The following is a 17,693-nucleotide window of genomic DNA, read 5'->3' as shown; positions in this document are numbered from 1 at the left end:
AAATATATTTTTCCTTGTGATGAGAGCTTCTAGGATTTACTCTCAAAAACTTTCAAATATAATATACAGCAACATTATATTTATCACGCTATACATTATATCCCTAGTACTTATTTATCTTATAACTAGAAGTTTGTACCTTTTGACTGCCTTCATTCAATTCTCCCTCCCCCTACCTTCTACCTCGGATAACCACAAATCTGTATCTCTCTCTCTCTCTGTTTTTTTTTAATTATAAATGCCCCCCACACTATGTTAGCTCCTGGTGCACAAGAGAGTGGTTTGATATTTCTATACATTACAAAATAATCACCATGATTAGTCCAGTTACCATCTGTCATCATATAAAGATATTATAATAAAATTGACTATATTCCCCTTGCTGTATATTTCATCCCCATGATTCATTTATTTTGTAACCAGAAGTTTGTACCTTTTAATTTCCCTCATCTATTTCTTAATCTCTCTCATCTATATTCATTTTATTTTCACATTTCTTTTCTGATTTTTGCCTTAGAAATCAACAAAACATGACCAATTCTTAGTTATCCATAAACAAAATATAAGAATATATTAAGTTTATGTAAGTTTAATCTACTTCCTCTTTCTTTCAAGAATGTATACAATTGGCTAGTAGTTAAAAAACACTTTACTTTCATCTCCTTTGTCCATCTTTGAGTGGTAATGCAGAGAGAAGATTTTTAAAATTTATTTATTTATTTATTTTTATTGAGGTATAGTCAGTTTACAGTGTTGTGTCAATTTCTGGTGTACAGCAAGAGTGAAGCTTTTAAGAGGCAAAAAAAGGGAAAAGATGTGGGAGATATAGACTGACTCAAATTAGATCCTGATTTATCAAGAAAATACATTATTATAAAAATTTTAATAGTGAACTGCCACAAAGATGTTTATTTACAGAGTCACAAATAAAGCAAATCTGTATGGCATAAATATTGTCGTATGATCTCATTAGAAAATCACATCCACAGAAAGGTCCAACTGTGAAGGGAAACACAGTCCTCTCTGACGGACAAGTAGCTCCGATAAACTGAGTGCCCACAGAGGGAAGGGTCTCTGGCCCCAGCAGTCTGCGAGGTCCAGGCAATCCTGGTGATAAAAGGGCATCCCAGCCTGAATCCCAGATACTAAGAGCTTTTGAATCCCTGCGGCTACCAGGCTGTGGAGGGTATGAGGTAGGGCTGGGAACTCCTTTAGCAATGAGTCTGGTTCTCTCTCTCAGTCCTACATGCACTGAGTTTGTGTGTGGAACCTCACCAAGTTCAATCTTTTTTCTTTTCCCCCAATAAAATGACTATAATCACCAAATATTCACCACCGTCCTCAAGTTTCCTCCTGTCCCTGTAAAAGGGATTGTAGTCCCTCCTTCCTGGCTCTGTCCTAAACTCTCCAACCAATCATCTGTTTTGTGTCAGTACATGTTAGTGTCTGCATATACTTACATTTTATATAAATGGTATGATACAGTATGTATGGCATGTCTGCCTTTTTTCACTTAATACTTTCTTTTTTGAAATTTAGACATCTTGTAGCATATATCAATAATTCATTTCTTTTTATTGCTGAGTATTTCGTCATATGAATATACCACAGTTTGTTTATCCATTCATCTGTTGATGGACATTTGGGTTGTTTTGAATTTTTGTCTATTACAAATAAAGCTACTATAAACACTTGTATACAAATCTTTTTATGAACTTATACTTCCATTTCTCTTGGGTAAATATCTAGGCTTGGAATGGCTTGAACATATAGTAGGTATATGTTTAACTCTCCAAGAAAATGCCAAACTAGTTTTACTATTTTGCATTCCAACCAGCAGGGTGTGGGAATTCCAATTCCTCCATATTCTTGCCAATAATTAGGACAGCCAGTCTTTTAAATTTTCAGCTATTCTAAAAAATGTGTATAGGCAGGTCACTGTGGTTTCCAATTTGTAAATCTGCATTATTTCCCTAATGACTAGTAAAGTTGAGCATCATCTCTTGTTTTCGATCTATCTTCTTTGGCAAAGTGACCATTCAAATATTTTGCACTTTGTTGGGGGGTGGGGGATGTTGTGTTTTTTTATTATTCAATTGTGAGAGTTCTTTATGTTCTGGACACAAGTCCCTTTGTCAGGTATATGATTTTCAAATATTTTCTCACAGTATATGGCTTCTTTTCATTCTCAGCTTTTTTTTTTTTTAAGTTATTTGGCGGGGGGGATAGATTAGGTTTATTCATTTTATTTATTTTAATGGAAGTACTGGGAATTGAACCTAGGACCTCCTGCATGCTAGGTATGCACTCTACCACTAGCACTATACCCTCCCCCTCCATTCTCTTGAGTGTCGTTTCCAGAAAAAAATTTAATTTTGATGAAGTCCACTTATCATTTTAAACACTAGATTGTGTTTTTAGTATAATATCTAAGAAATCTTGCCCAAATAACCCAAGGTCAAAATAGGTTCATCATTTTATGTTTTAAATTTTGGTCTAGGATACATTTTAGACAATCATCATACCTAGTGCAAGGTATAGATTAAAGTGGGCTTTTTTCCCATATGGAATAACCAACTGCTCAAGGCCTATTTGTTGAAAAGACAATTTTGAAATCAATTGTCCACATACAAGTAGGTCTATTTCTTGATTTGCTTTCATTGATCTCTTTCTCTAGTCTCATACCATGACTACACTCTCCTGATTACCATTTTATAAAATGTCTTGAAATCAGGAAGAGTTAATCCAACTTTGTTATTTACAAAGTTACTGAATCTATTCTGGATCCTTAGTGCTTACATATACGAGTTAGTTAATTTCTACAAAAATGTGTACTACAATTTGATTGATACTGCATTAAATCTATAGGTCAATTTGAGACTTGATATCATTAACAATCCATGAACATGATATTATCTTTCCCTTTATTTAGTTCTCTGATATCTCCTGGTAATGTTTTATAGTTGGCAGGGTACAAGTTCTTCACATATATTTTTCTAGATTTATTCCTAAGTGTTTCATATTTTTCATACCATTATAAATAATGTATTAATTTTTAGTTTCCAATTTTTGTTGCCAGCATATACAAATAGAATTGTTTATTGTATATTGATCTTGTACCCTGCAACCTTGCTAAAATCACTTATTCCAGTAGCTTTTAGGTAGATTTTATTGAATATTGAACACTGACATTCATGCCATCTTCTTTTACACTCTGGATGTCTTTTCCTTCTTTTAATGCCTTATCTCATTGGTTAGAACCTTCAGTACAATCCGAATAAAAGTTGTGGGAGCCAGCTCAGCCTAGAGTTGTTTACTGCAAGGTTTCTAAGTGCAAATTTAACTCGTTTATGCATATTTCTTTTTCAGTGAGCTTTGGTAGTTTATGTATTACAAGGAATCTATTTCATCCAAGTTGTCAAATTAACTGGTGTAAAGTTTGTCACAGTATTTCGCTATTGTTCTAATACCTGTAGAATCAGCAGTGATGTCAGTTGTCTCATTCCTGACATTAAAGATTTGTTTTCTCTCTTTTCTTTCTGATTATTCTGGCTAAAAGGTTTATCAATTTTCCTCGTCTTCTGAAAGAATCAGCTTTTGGTTTCATTTTCTCTACTGTTTTTTTGGTATACAAATTCTATTATGAAATACTTCTAACATGCAGAAAGTTCAGAGACTATTATAACAAATATCTACTCTAGATTTTTTTTTAGAATTAACAATGTAAGTTCAGAAACTTTGCAAGCGAAGTCTCTTTTTTCTCCCTACTTATCAAAAAATAAAAATCTTATTTATTTTTATTTTTTCTCAGAAATAAATTCTCCTAAGTACCATGCTGACACTGGTGTTTATTGTTCTTATTTATGTTTTTAAAATGTGAACAACAGATCTATTTGTATTCATTAAAAATACACAGTACTGCTTTGGGTGTTTTAAAATTCACATTGACGATGCGTACTACCTATCCTGCTGCAAATGCTTTTTTCACTGCATTTTCAGGTTTTATCCATGTAGAGTCTTATAGTTCTAACTCACATATTTTACCTGCCGTATAGTAGTCCACTGTATAAATACACTATAGTTTATTTACCCAGTTTTTTATCGATAGGCATTTGTCCAGTTTCCAATTCTCCCATGTTTGATCACAGAAACACATGAATTAGTGTCTCTATAAAATACATAAATATCTAGAAAGGTAATTTCAGAATAGTGGGTTATAAGCATCTTCAACTATACCAGAAATTACTTAACTGCTCTTCAAAGTAGTTGTACTAATTTCTACTCCCATCAAGCATATCAACAAGTATAAGAGGTCTCCTTTCCCCACCTGCTTAAAAACACTTGCAAACATTTGCCTGTCTGATAACTATGAAATTGTATTCTGTCTTACTTTGATCTCATTGATCTCTAGGGAAATACGGCAAATTTTTACATATTTACTAGATATTTAAATACTCTCTCTTGTGAACTGTCCATTCATATTGTTTGCCCATTTTTTTCCTTCTGGGTTATCTTTTTCTCATGGATTTGAACAAATTGTTAACCCTTTTGTCATTTATATGCAAATATTTTCTCCCAATCAATGGCTTATCTTTTAACCTACTTTGTGGTATCTTTAAATGTTTGTAGCTTTAAAAAAAAAACCCTTATTTAAATTTATCAATCTTTTCTAGGTTATTCCTGGCCCTTTACTATTCCATACACATTTTAGGATCATCTTACCAAGTCAGTGAAAACCCTATTGGTATTCTGATTAAAAATAGGCTGAATTCATTAATTAATATGGGAGAAATTGTCATTTTCATAATTTAGTATTCTTTTAAACTATTTTAAGTCTATTTGGGTTTTCTGTTTATTCTTGATTTAATATTGATAATTTACATTTTAAACAAAATTGTCAACTCATCTATGTTTAGAAAAGTATTCACAAAAGCATCTCAAAAGCGTATCTCCTGTGTATGTAGTAATATCTTCATTTTAACTGTTGATATTTTTATTTATGACTTCTCTTGTTCACGGTCCTTCCTGTAATAGGTTTGTCTGTATTATTAGTCTTAAAAGAAGAAGCTTCTGTTTTAATTGATCCTTTACATTATCTCCTTGTTTTGTATTTCATTAAATATTTGCTCTCCTCTTTTTAATTTTTTCTTACAATAAAAAAAGATGGAAAAAAAAGAGTAATTGTTGAATAGAACATTCAGCCAGCCTCTCAATTTTCTTCCTTCATTTCTGCTGTATACATTTAATTTCTTGCAAAACTATTTTTGCTGCACTGTGCAAGTTCTGAAATACAGTAATTTAGTTGTCGCTCAATTCTAAATATTTTATAATTTATTGTAATTCATTTTTTTGAGGCATGACTTATGTAGAAGTGTTTTTAGTTTCCAAACACATGGGTTAGGGGTTTTTTTCTTTTAATATTTTTACAGTTGATTAGTAACTTTCTTATACTGTAGACAGAGAATGTAGTCTGCATTACCTCATCTCTTTGGGACTTTTTTCCCAACTCTTTTTGTGGAGCCTAATATATACTCAATTTTTGGAAGTGTACTATAAAAAATGTACTACAAAAAATTATATATTCTCTAATTATATATGTCTATTAGATTAAGCTTGTAAATTTTGTTCCTATCTTCTCAAAATATTTTCCAAATAATTCTTTACATACAGTAAAGGATCCTGAAAGAAGCATCTTAAATCCCAGTCATCAAATCAACTGTCATTAAATATCAGCTAATACTAGATCTGAAAGGAAATTCACATGTATTTGCACAAGGCACACTCACGTATGCACACACATACACAAACATACGTTCTTTGTTCCCTATAAATGCTCTAAACATCATTCCTTGAAATAAAGTTCTAATTTCTAGTCACACAGACCTCAAAAATTGGGATGAGTCCCATATTTTTTGGCTATAAAGTTAGGTAAAGGTAAAAAAAAATGACACAATGTCCAAAAAAATGTAATTGGGTGGTCCTGTGGTGGGACTATTACAGAGTGCTGCTCCTGCTGCCGGGGCCACACGCTGAGCCCAGACACCTGGAGCATCAGGGCAGTGAGGCTGCCTCTGTCTACGGATCCCGAGTGTGTTCAGATCTAAGGAACAAACCTTGTTTTTGACACAGCCATGCCTTTCATGACTGTATATAACTCAGACATCTATATTTATAAAGAAAATCCAAAAATTCTTTTTGACCCTTTCAGTTCCTTCTATCTTCCTCAGATCAATTATCTTTCTTATGATCTCTAAGTAGGACAAACTACTTCTGGAGCTATTGTCTATTTTGTTTCTAAAATGCTTCCAAATAATAGTCATCAGGTTGTTGGCTTTTATTTTAAATTTTTTGGTTACGGTCACACTATTTTTCCCAGCTGATCTGTACATGTTGCTGGGTAACTACGTAATTATTTGTGGGGGTGTTTTCAGTGCTACCACAGTTAACTGTGCTTTGATTCACATGGGCTCACCAGAATATGCTTCCCACAATAGTCCTAATAATCACTCAAAAGTCTAGTCTTTTAAAAGTATCCAATTACCAAAGCAAAATTACTTTATCCTAAAATCTCACCTAATCAACTCATCCTGAATATTCTGTCAATACACATCTAGAAAGTGAAAACTTCTATTACTATCTGGCCTTGTTTTAACCATTACTTCAGACTCATTTAACATCTACACATCTGTCTTAAGATAATACTACCCAAGTAGATGAACTTGTTAGAATGAGTTCACTCATTCCCAGCCCACTAATAAACCTTGGGGATACAATTTGTTCCATACAGGCTCAGGATGCATGTGGTCTGAACATCACCAAGTCTGACGGATGACTTCAATGTTGTACGTTATTCTGAGCAAGCAAAGGACAAGCAAGAGCTGACAGCTCTTTGGAGTCAGAGTAACATTCAGTACATTGCAAAATAGAGAGATCTGGGAATATATACCTCAGCAATTCTGATTTAAACATCTCAATGTGGTTCTCAAGAGATAAAATGCCAAGTCAAAAAGCTTTGACTACAAAGAATTTCATTATTACAAGATGATAAAATCTTCTTGAGAAAGTGTTACCTAATCCAGGCTCCTGAATCATGCATGACACTGCTAATGGCGCAAATCCTTGACTTACAAATTTTTAATGGCGAAATCGCATGTATGGTAAGTTCCACTAGAGCTGATGAAGAGGGAACTGCTCTCTCTGCATTTTGATTTTCTACTATAGTTTTCTCAGTGAAAAATCAGTACAGCACCTTCTTCGTTATTATGAAACACAACAAAGCTACCAAACCATGTAATTAAAGCTGGTTGTTAATGTTTCTGAATTCTAATCTTGTTCCCCATATCTAACTATCTTGATCATATTCTCCAACCATTTTTTTCCCAAGAGGATTTTTCCTACCAATATGATAGGAAACAATTTTTTTAAAAAAAGATGTAGGCTAGAAACTTTAATCTTGCAGATAATTTTAGGACAAGCATCAATTATATCTATCTATAAATGTAAAGCTAAAATAAATGGAACTGTCTTAACCCATGATTAGTGAGAAACTACTTTAACAAAGGTAAAAAGTTTTTGTTTTCCTGAAAGAATGAATAATCAATATTGATAAGAACTAAGTTCAGAATGTAATCTACATAGATATAAAACTGAACACTTGGCTAAAATACACTGATATTGTAACTGTGTTACTATCACAACTTCCCTGCATCTTTCCTTACCTCCTTATGGCCTGTTCTCACCAATGCAGCCAGTGTGATCTCGCTGAAGTCTAAGTCAGAACATCCTTGGCTCAAAACCCACCAGTGGTTCCATCTTACTCAGAATAAGAAGTGAAATTCTTAAAATGGTCTTTCCAGGGTATTTTACAGGGTCTTTCATAATAATTTGCCCCTACTTCCACCCCCACATCCACACATCTCCTCCATTCTCCTCTCGACTCTTTTCTTTTCCATTAGCCACTGTGGTTCCTCGGGTATTTCCTGGTACATCAAGAACTATCAGGTATCCACTTACCTCATGGCCTCTGGGCTGTGGCCTGGAATGATCTTCATTCAGATAGTCACTTGGCTCAGTCCCTTACCTTCCACAAATCTTGACTCCGGCCAATCCTCTCCTCAGGGAGGCTGTCCCTGACAACAACTCCCATCCCACTCCTGGCACCTTACCCCTCTCCCCGGCTCATTTTTCATTGTAGCATTCCCCATGGCATTTGTAAGATTAAACGATGCTTCGGACATTTGCACCTTACCGATTCAACTAATGATCTTGCTTCCTCTTCAGAGCAATGGAAAGGACTGTCACATATCTGTACGTTTGTGCTGTAGAGGAAAAGAAATGTTGTTATCAAATGGGATAAAAAAGGAGCAATTACCAAAAAGAAAAGTAACTCTCAGATACTTTACATTTGAGCATATGATTCCAGCCAACAGTTACTGAGTCTGGATCTCACTTGGTAATAACACACACACATTCACACACAAACATACACACTCCCTCTCACTCAAAAGGAGACAGAAGACCTTCTAATGCAGAACGCTAAAGCATGACTAGGAATTTGATTAAGATACCTTGAAAAAAGACCTGAATGAATGAATGGATATAAATTAGGACAAGTGAGATTCTTGTACATTCTTTCCGGCAAGGTTATAAATATAAAGTGCTCCACAACACCGCACTCTCCAGAATTAAAAAAAAAATCAAATGATAGTATACAAATTTAAATAATCCCCTGGTATATCTAAAAGGCTATTATACTACACTTTTTTTTTAAACTGGTACTTAAAGTTGTTTTATTTTTTTAACATTTCTTATTGATTTATAATCATTTTACAATGTTGTGTCTAATTCCAGTGTTCAGCACAATTTTTCAGTCATTCATGGACATATACACACTCCTTGTCACATTTTTTTCTCTGTGAGTTATCATAATATTTTGTGTATATTTCCCTGTGCTATACAGTGTAATCTTGTTTATCTATTCTACAATTTTGAAATCCCAGTCTATCCCTTCCCACCCTCCACCCCCCTGGCAACCACAAGTATTCTCTGTCTGTGAGTCTATTTCTGTCTTGTATTTACGCTTTGTTTTTGTTTGTTTGTTTGTTTTTGTTTTTTTAGATTCCACATATGAGCGATCTCACATGGTATTTTTCTTTCTCTTTCTGGCTTACTTCACTTAGAATGACATTCTCCAAGAGCATCCATGTTGCTGCAAATGGCATTATGTTGTCGGTTTTTATGGCTGAGTAGTATTCCATTGTATAAATATACCACCTCTTCTTTATCCAGTCACCTGCTGATGGACATTTAGGCCGTTTCCATGTTTTGGCTATTGTAAATAGTGCTGCTGTGAACACTGGGGTGCAGGTGTCATCCTGAAGTAAGGTTCCTTCTGGATACAAGCCCAGGAGTGGGATTCCTGGGTCATATGGTAAGTCTATTCCTAGTCTTTTGAGGAATCTCCACACTGTTTTCCACAGTGGCTGCACCAAACTGCATTCCCACCAGCAGTGTAGGAGGGTTCCCCTTTCTCCACAGCCTCTCCAGCATTTGTCATTTGTGGATTTTTGTATGACGGCCATTCTGACTGGTGTGAGGTGATTGTAGCTTTGATTTGGATTTCTCTGATAATTAGTGATATTGAGCATTTTTTCATGTTCCTGTTGATCATTTGTATGTCTTCCTTGGAGAATTGCTTGTTTAGGTCTTCTGCCCATTTTTGGATTGGGTTGTTTATTTTTTTCTTATTGAGTCGTATGAGCTGCTTATATATTCTGGAGACCAAGCCTTTGTCGGTTTCACTAGCAAAAATTTTCTCCCATTCCATAGGTTGTCTTCTTGTTTTACTTCTGGTTTCCTTTGCTGTGCAGAAGCTTGTAAGTTTCATTAGGTCCCATTTGTTTATTCTTGCTTTTATTTCTTCTAGGAGAAAATTTTTGAAATATATGTCAGATAATGTTTTGTCTATGTTTTCCTCTAGGAGGTTTATTGTATCTTGTCTTATGTTTAAGTCTTTGATCCATTTTGAGTTGATTTTTGTATATGGTGTAAGGCTGTGTTCTAGCTTCATTGTTTTACATGCTGCTGTCCAGTTTTCCCAACACCATTTGCTGAAGAGACTGTCTTTATTCCATTGTATATTCTTGCCTCCTTTGTCGAAGATTAGTTGACTATTATACTACACTTTACCGAAGAAAAGAAAAACCAAATTTGACCCATAGAATAATGACCATAAGGAATAATTTTCCTCTAAGTGTGGTGGTTAACACTGTAACTGGTTGCTGAAAAGGTACTGTGGAATCTTTCTCAGGCAGGGAGGGAAGATTAAGTGGTGAGAGGAAACCATATGAACACAAGAACTTGGTTTTTGTACAAGTAAGGAAGTTCAGCAAGGCATGGACAGCAGCTGCTCCCCCATCGGTAAAGGCTCCATCAACTCAAAAGCCTTCACAGACAATGGGGAACAGCACACTGCCTCCACAAGCATGCCACCAGGCCTGTCTTACTTTCCAGATGAAAGCAAGGACGTCATTCCTCTCAGATGTACTCAGTCCAATTTTTAAAAACTTCTTCAAAGAAATCAGATTAATATGGATACAGAAAAAGGTAGTAGAAAAGGGGAGTTAAAGCCAAATTATTTTTCAAAATTGAAGGCATACGTGACTAGCAGATCCCTAAAGGAGGTATTAACAGATGAAACACACACACACTCACGCATGTGCAGGCAAGTGGGTCTGAGGGATACACGTTATCAGATTCCTTTTGGCAATGGCTTCGTAAGATATGCTGGGGAATAGAGGATAGAAAGGTCTGCCTAGTTACTTACTTATCTTCTTAACTACACCTGTTTGTGATCGGGCACTGGGTACAGAGTGATTACGAAAATGGTCATTTTGCTTTCTACCCAGACTCGAAATGTGGAATTCGTTTTCATTCTTGGCATGAATGTGGATGTCTGGTGAAAGCTGGCATGATCATCTTTAAGACTAAACTACTTTGTACTCCCTTCTCCACAGCTCATGAGTAAGTAAGCTAAAACCTGAAAAAGGTAAGGCCTTTTAAGTTAGATGTTTCTCTAAAGAAAATCAAAACTAAATTTAAAAAGAACAGGCAAAAAATTAGGCACTGTAAAGTCTTGAGCGCTACTCCTCTGAAGAAAGTGTGATGTATATGAAACATGGTATAATTAATGTTTTTAACATTAGAACTACACTGAAGAGAAACATTCCTTGGGAATTCTGGGAAAACTATAATGAGAGAACAGGGAGTCTGCTCTAAATAGAATTGACAGATAAAACACAGAACACTCAATTAAACCTGAATTTCAGATAAATAGCGAATTATTTTTTGTATAAGTATGTCCCAAGTATTGCATGAGACATTTATACTGAAATCTGAAATTTAGATATAAGTGATGTCCTATATTTCTGTCTGTTAAATCTGATCGTCTATTTCTAAAGTAATCCTCTACTCCCATAACAAGGCAAAGCCATCAACAGAAATATTAGAAAAGAAAAAATATTAAAGCCAGCACTGCAAATTTAAAAAACTGAATAACTTTGAAAAATTATAAATAAATCCAATAAAAATATTCTGACAAGTAACCAGCAGAACCTAGGAGAGCCAAAAGACTGACACTTTTCACCTTGGACACCTCATGAGTATGGCTGTTTCAAGAAAGAAATGGAAGGTATATACAATGGACTTAGGAGATCCTTGCGTGATGTGTAAGATACAAAAGAGGGGAGATTACAAAGCCCCTTGTCACTATTTCTTCAATAGGCGTCCCTCCATTTTTTTTTTTTTTAGCATTTTATTGCTACAAACAGTGCCACCTTCCTCACTAACAGCCTTTCAGTTAATCAAGAATGTAATCTGGGTTGCAACATACTTTCCTCAGGATTTAAGGAAGTGATTTTGATTTTGAATGTTTAAAGGTGTAATAATAGGTATTCTACTGAGAAACACTTATTTTCTCAGAATTGGCCCTTATATAAAAAGTTAACACAGATTGATACTTATTTATTGATTCAGAAAATTATTATTTAGTTTTTTACTAGGGGAGAGCGTGAACACAGTCCCCCACTACCACAAATTATGCAGTCAAGTTTCCCACATTTGGGGAAATCACAGGGGTCAGCACATCCAGGTTGCAACCGATAAGCCTGGCCCTGGGAAAACCACCTTCGTCATCATGGTATCTCCCCTGCCAGATAAGTATCAAAAGTAGCTATGAGCAGTTTGGATTTTACAGTTCTTAAGCAGAGACGTTCATGAGAAGCACCAGGGAGCTTTTAAAATATACAGATGCTTAGACACTACTTCTCAGAGAGCCTAATTCATCAGGTTTAAAGACGAGGACAATGCATTTGAATGTCTGAATGATTTCCCTAGGAAACTGCACTGTGCTATACGTTGTTGGAGAGAACTACTGTGATAGTGTCCTCAGTTCAGACCTGAACTGAACTGAGTGGGGAAAACAGGTTAAAATGGAAGGGAGGGAGCTTTGCTAATCAATAACAGAGTACATTTAAAGGAACTGAGGGAGAAAAGCAATTTATTAGGTAAGGACAAAGGAAATAAGAACTTAACAATCATGAATATATTTTACAAATCAAACAGTGATAAAAAAAATAAGGAAAACATGGGTAAAAGTGAGTTAAAATTCAGAAGATTTTGATTTTAAATTATCTAGATGCATAAAATTTATATCCAGAAACTTTTATCCCCCAAATTTTTAAGCAAAAATAAAATTATTTTGTTGTATTCTTTGAAAATGTGGAGAAAAAAATAGCTGTTAAGAGACTAAGTTTGAAATCTGGCTTAAATCCTGGCTCCATCACACACAGGGACCTTAGATAGGTCCATTAATCTCTACATGGCCTCAATCTCCTCATATGTAAAATGAATATAATAATGATACAGATCTTATACATATCTAATATTGCAAATATTAATTAGATAACATATAAAACCCTTTGAACCTGAAAAGTAGTATAGAGTTCAAAAAATATCAATTCTTATTGTTAATAGATTCCTTATCATTACCTAGCTGGCTACAGCAAAATGACTCCAGAGCACAGAAACAGTTACCCTCACAGTAAAGATGATTAGAATTGGCACAGAAGGAACGGTGTCAGGCTTTAGAAAAACTAGCCAGAGACATTCTCTAGCTGTGCCCCTCAGGAAACCTGGAAACCATGCAAGTCCTATCAAAGACTGAAAAAGCTTGTCAGAAAGTTACCTTTAGGAAGGAGATGAAATACCTCTTTGGACAACTGAAGACCCCTTCGTTTTAGAGGAGCTCATCACATTAACATCTGACTTAGAATGAATGCCCATAAAGAAGAGCTCAGTCTATTAGTTACTAGGATAGTCAGGGCTAGATGACATTTAATTATACCCAGTTTCTTTGTTAATTAATTGTACTATTTAAGTTAGGAAGAATTACCTCAATTTTAAGACTGCTGGAAAAAAAAAAAAAAAGAATGATCTACACAACAGTAAGAAACATGGAAGGAGATCAGCTACTTGACAGTGTCACTCTAGCCCGCAAGAGAAGCTGATTCTGAAGCTGTCATGCCCAAGTATTCATGCAGAGGAAAGATGAGCCTTTTGATGACTTGGATAAAATATTCCCTGAGACTGACTAATTCTTTACTCCATGTTACTTTATTCCAATGACTTCATTAAATGTGTCTGTGGATTCCCAGACCCAGTGCTGCAGAACAGGGACTCCACTGTATTCGCAGCAGGAACCCTACCACCAGCACAGTACCTCTCAGGAGCCCCTCTGTCAGTATCTGTCAGAAGAATGAATGGCTTCCCAGCTTCTCCTCATTCAAAGAGAACAATGAAGCTGGGTAGGACTCTGCTCTCCAGAAAGAATGTGTACTTTCACCTCCTACAGTTAGGCTTACCCAGGGTCAGCTGTTTTTGTTTCCAAGCCTTTTATGTCAGTTGCTCTCGTTACTATAATTTCATAATTTAAGCTGTAATTACACTCATGGATGAAGGCAGTGAGGAAAGAGAACTGTGTCTAGGAACACTGAGTAGGCTCTAAAACTGCTGAGGCTCTAAAAAGCCTCAAAAAAGGAGAATCACTATAAAACCTTGGTGTCAAGTTAGGTGCGGGTAACACAACTGTAAAAGGTTAGAGGGAAAAAAACCCTAAACATTTATAACGCTTTTTAAGTTCAAGGAGTTTAAGGATCACAGGATCTGAACATTATTTTCTATTATATATTAAATTAGACTACATATAATCTATACAGAATCTATACAGAAAAAGTCTTAGCTCTTATATCCAAAGACTGATAAGTAAATGTACATTTAAATGTTTTAAAGTAAAATAAAATGTTTCAGTTATATATGTTACTATTGTTTGATTCCCCTCAATCAACCACCTGGTGACCAAGATCATGTTGGATAAGGAGGCGTTTTATTGTTCTTACCAAGAAAATAGTGTGGTAGTTATCATATAAATTAAATAACCATATGTTTGCATGTTGAAAAATTGTTGTTTACTCCACCTTTGCATATATCACATTGTATTATAACTGAATGCCTGTCTACTTGACAGTATCCCCCACTAAACTATAAATCCCTTGGGAAAAGGGACCATGTCAATTCCTAGTTTCACAGTGCCCAGCACTTGGTAATACCTTCTAAATAGGTGCTCTGTAAACATTTTTTAAATGAAAAAAAAAACTGCAATTCTCAAAAAAATCAGATGAGTAGTATTGCATGGCTCCATAGTACCAATTAATAATCAAATAACAATACATTGAAAAGACAAATTCTTACCAATTTATAGCCCCTCCATCACACTTCTCCATAAGCAATGCTTTCCAACATTCATGAGTAGATTTAATAACTTCAAGAGCAAAAGCCTAGTTACAAATCAAAAATAGACACAGCAATCACATCATTATACTAACATGGAACTATTCACAGTATGACAGTTAATTGTTAAGAACATGAGCTATGGAGTCGGGCAAACCTGAGTGTAAACTCTGACATCCTTATTTACCAGCTGTGTAACTTTGTGCAAATTACTTAATCTCATTGTCCAAATCTCTTCAAGTATAAAATGGAATGTAATGAAGATAATCTAAATCAGGTGTTGGGAAACTTGGGCCCGTGGTCCAAATCCGGCCCGCCACCTGCTCTTGTACATAAAGTTTTACTGAACACAAGTATGCCCCTTCACTTGTGCATGGCCTATGACTGCTTTAGCGCCACAATGGAAGAGCTGGGTGGTGTGACAGAGACTCTGTGGCCTATAAAGTCGAAAATATTTACTATCTGGTCTTTTACAGAAAAAAGTTTGCCAACCCCTGATTTAAATCACAAAGTCGTTGAAAGAATAAGATGTATACAAAGTGTTTAGCTTAGTGCCTGGCTTGTAAATAAGCATATACCTCTTGATTTCATCATCATGATGATGAAATCAAAGCTGTAAGTAGCCTAATTGCATAATCATTTTAGACTACCCACTGTCTGAAGGTAGGAAACCTAATATTTTCTAATTTTTTCTTAATATGAATTCATATAGTATCTAAAAAGGCAAAATCAACAATAGATATGTATCTAGTAAGACCATCAAAGGAAAACTTGCTTTATTATTCCCAAGCAGAAAATTCTCTAGAGTTTTTTCCTTCCCAAAATGTTGGTAATTTTCCTTAGGTAGAGTTCTTACGTATTAACTCATTTGTGCTAGCTCCTTTCTCTTTCAATGACAACTAAACACATTATGATAAGAATGAAGAAAATAGAGAGTCTTGGGAACTGAGGCTGAATGATGGGGAAATTTACTTCTGAAGAGAAAACATTCCCTCAGGTCTGCTGTTGCCTGAGATGAAGGAAACAGACATAGATAAACAGATGGATAAAGGTATTTATTAGTCTTATTGATTCACTTAGAGAGATCTCCTCAAACTTTTAAAAAAATAAACAAATGATAAAATAATGTCCTTAAATATGAAAGTCAGTAAAAAGCACTTTTGTGTAATACACAAATATTCACATAAGAACCCCCCCAAAGTGAAAGAAGTATTATACAGGTATCACAGGCACATTTAAAAATAAAGATTAGCATCTTCACCTTGTTTTGGAATTCTCCATTAAAAGCAAACTGGTTTTCTGGTTTTCCCTCTGGTACTTTATAAAATCTAAACCAATTAAGCGTAGCTTCCAAGTAACCAGGTTTGTACTTCCTAACATCATCAATATCTGTAAGTGAAAAAACAAAGACTTTTTGTTAAAAAAAGAAAAAACCAAAATCCACTCCCGTTAGTGGCAGCGCATTGGACTGGGGCAGTCAGTCCGACTCTGCTCCTAACTGGCGGCATAATCAACAGCATGTATCATATCACCTCCAGGCTTCCATTTCTTCCAATGTAAAATATTACTCCTTCACTCTGTAAACATTTCTTGAGCATCTTTGGACACCGTGTTAGGTATGGGGGATAAGGAGATAAGGACACCAGAGTTTTTTCCTCAAGGAGCTCAAAGGTTTAATTTTAAGAAACCAGGCAGAGAGACAACAAATTGCATTGACGTGAGAAGATTAAGTGAGATATGCTTAAAGACTGACGTCATTCTGAGGACAACGGCGTGGGGGCGGCTCAGAGAATGGAGAGTTACCGTGTTTTAGATGTACTAAGTTAAAGGAAAGGAATGCTGAAGGTAGGACAGAGAGGGCAGTGTCCAGAAGAGAACGCACTAAAGTTGAATGAGAAGGGTTTCATGTGTTCCTGCATGAAATATATAGTAAATTTCTCATTATGTGTCAGACACTGTTCTAAGCAATGAAATAGAACAATAATCAGAAACAAGTCGCTGTTCACGTGCTTCTATAGTAGGAAGAGAAAAACAGCAAATGAAGAAACAAATACACAATTTAGGGGAGAAAAGTCTGATGAAGAAAAATAAGTCAGAGTAGGCAAGACAGACAGTGTGGTCAGGGCAATTTTAAACACAGTGATACCTGGATGGTTCAGAGTTTTTCATTTCAAATTAGTAATAATTTACAGGATTTATTTTTAAGTTCTATTACCACATAAACAGCTTAACCAATACATTTTGAGGACATTCATTTAAAAATAATTGGAAATATTACTGCATTAGTAATAGACCCCTCCCCGAAAAGAGGTCCCCAAGGAATGTATCATTTCCCAAAATATCAATTCAAAAAGTATAAGAAATAACTAAATAAACCTAGAAGTCTTTAGTTTCCACCAGAAAGTAAGGGAAATGCAGCATAGTCCTTTAGTAATGATACATCATGGCAAATGACAAACAGACTTGGTAGCGCTTGAAAAATTAGAAAGCTATAACTAAAACCAGGAGATTATATCATGCATAGGGATAATTTAAAGATCACTTGGTTTCTGACTTGCTCATCCAAACCTCATGGGAATCCCCACTCATGAAGCAAGGCAGGAAAAGGTAAGCATTTTGCAAGTAGGGGTTAGACAGATAGGAATTAACCTTTTCCTTTTATCCTTGCCTTGTGCCTGTTATGCAGAGGTTCAGCAGGAGTGACATGTCTCCAGAGGTCAGACGTTTCGCTTAAGTGAAAGAACTGTGGTAAGGCGTAGAGACCCTGGCAAGCAGGAGACTGAGTATGCTGCCTAAAGGTGCGCAAATTTAAAATTTTAAAATATGTCAACAGGCCATACATCTAGCTG

General features: G+C 35.3%; 1 protein-coding gene and 1 non-coding gene across 4 annotated transcripts in view; both read right to left on the bottom strand.

The window, feature by feature from the left end:
• Positions 1-17,693, bottom strand: part of PPA2 (inorganic pyrophosphatase 2) — a 152,197-nt gene that overhangs the window by 5,040 nt on the left and 129,464 nt on the right. For all 3 annotated transcript variants that reach the window (XM_072939387.1, XM_072939376.1, XM_072939379.1), the window contains 3 exons: positions 16,106-16,233; positions 14,806-14,891; positions 8,249-8,318 (listed from right to left, as the gene is read on the bottom strand). In XM_072939387.1, coding sequence (XP_072795488.1) covers positions 8,249-8,318; positions 14,806-14,891; positions 16,106-16,233 — 284 coding nt within the window. The remainder of the gene's footprint in view (positions 1-8,248; positions 8,319-14,805; positions 14,892-16,105; positions 16,234-17,693) is intronic.
• Positions 12,057-12,220, bottom strand: LOC116276735 (U1 spliceosomal RNA). The gene has a single exon (XR_004186234.1). It is a non-coding gene; the product is annotated as a U1 spliceosomal RNA (small nuclear RNA).

Source organism: Vicugna pacos, chromosome 2, assembly GCF_048564905.1.
Source record: "Vicugna pacos chromosome 2, VicPac4, whole genome shotgun sequence".
NCBI lineage: Eukaryota > Metazoa > Chordata > Mammalia > Artiodactyla > Camelidae > Vicugna > Vicugna pacos.
This window is presented reverse-complemented; position numbering and strand designations above follow the sequence as displayed.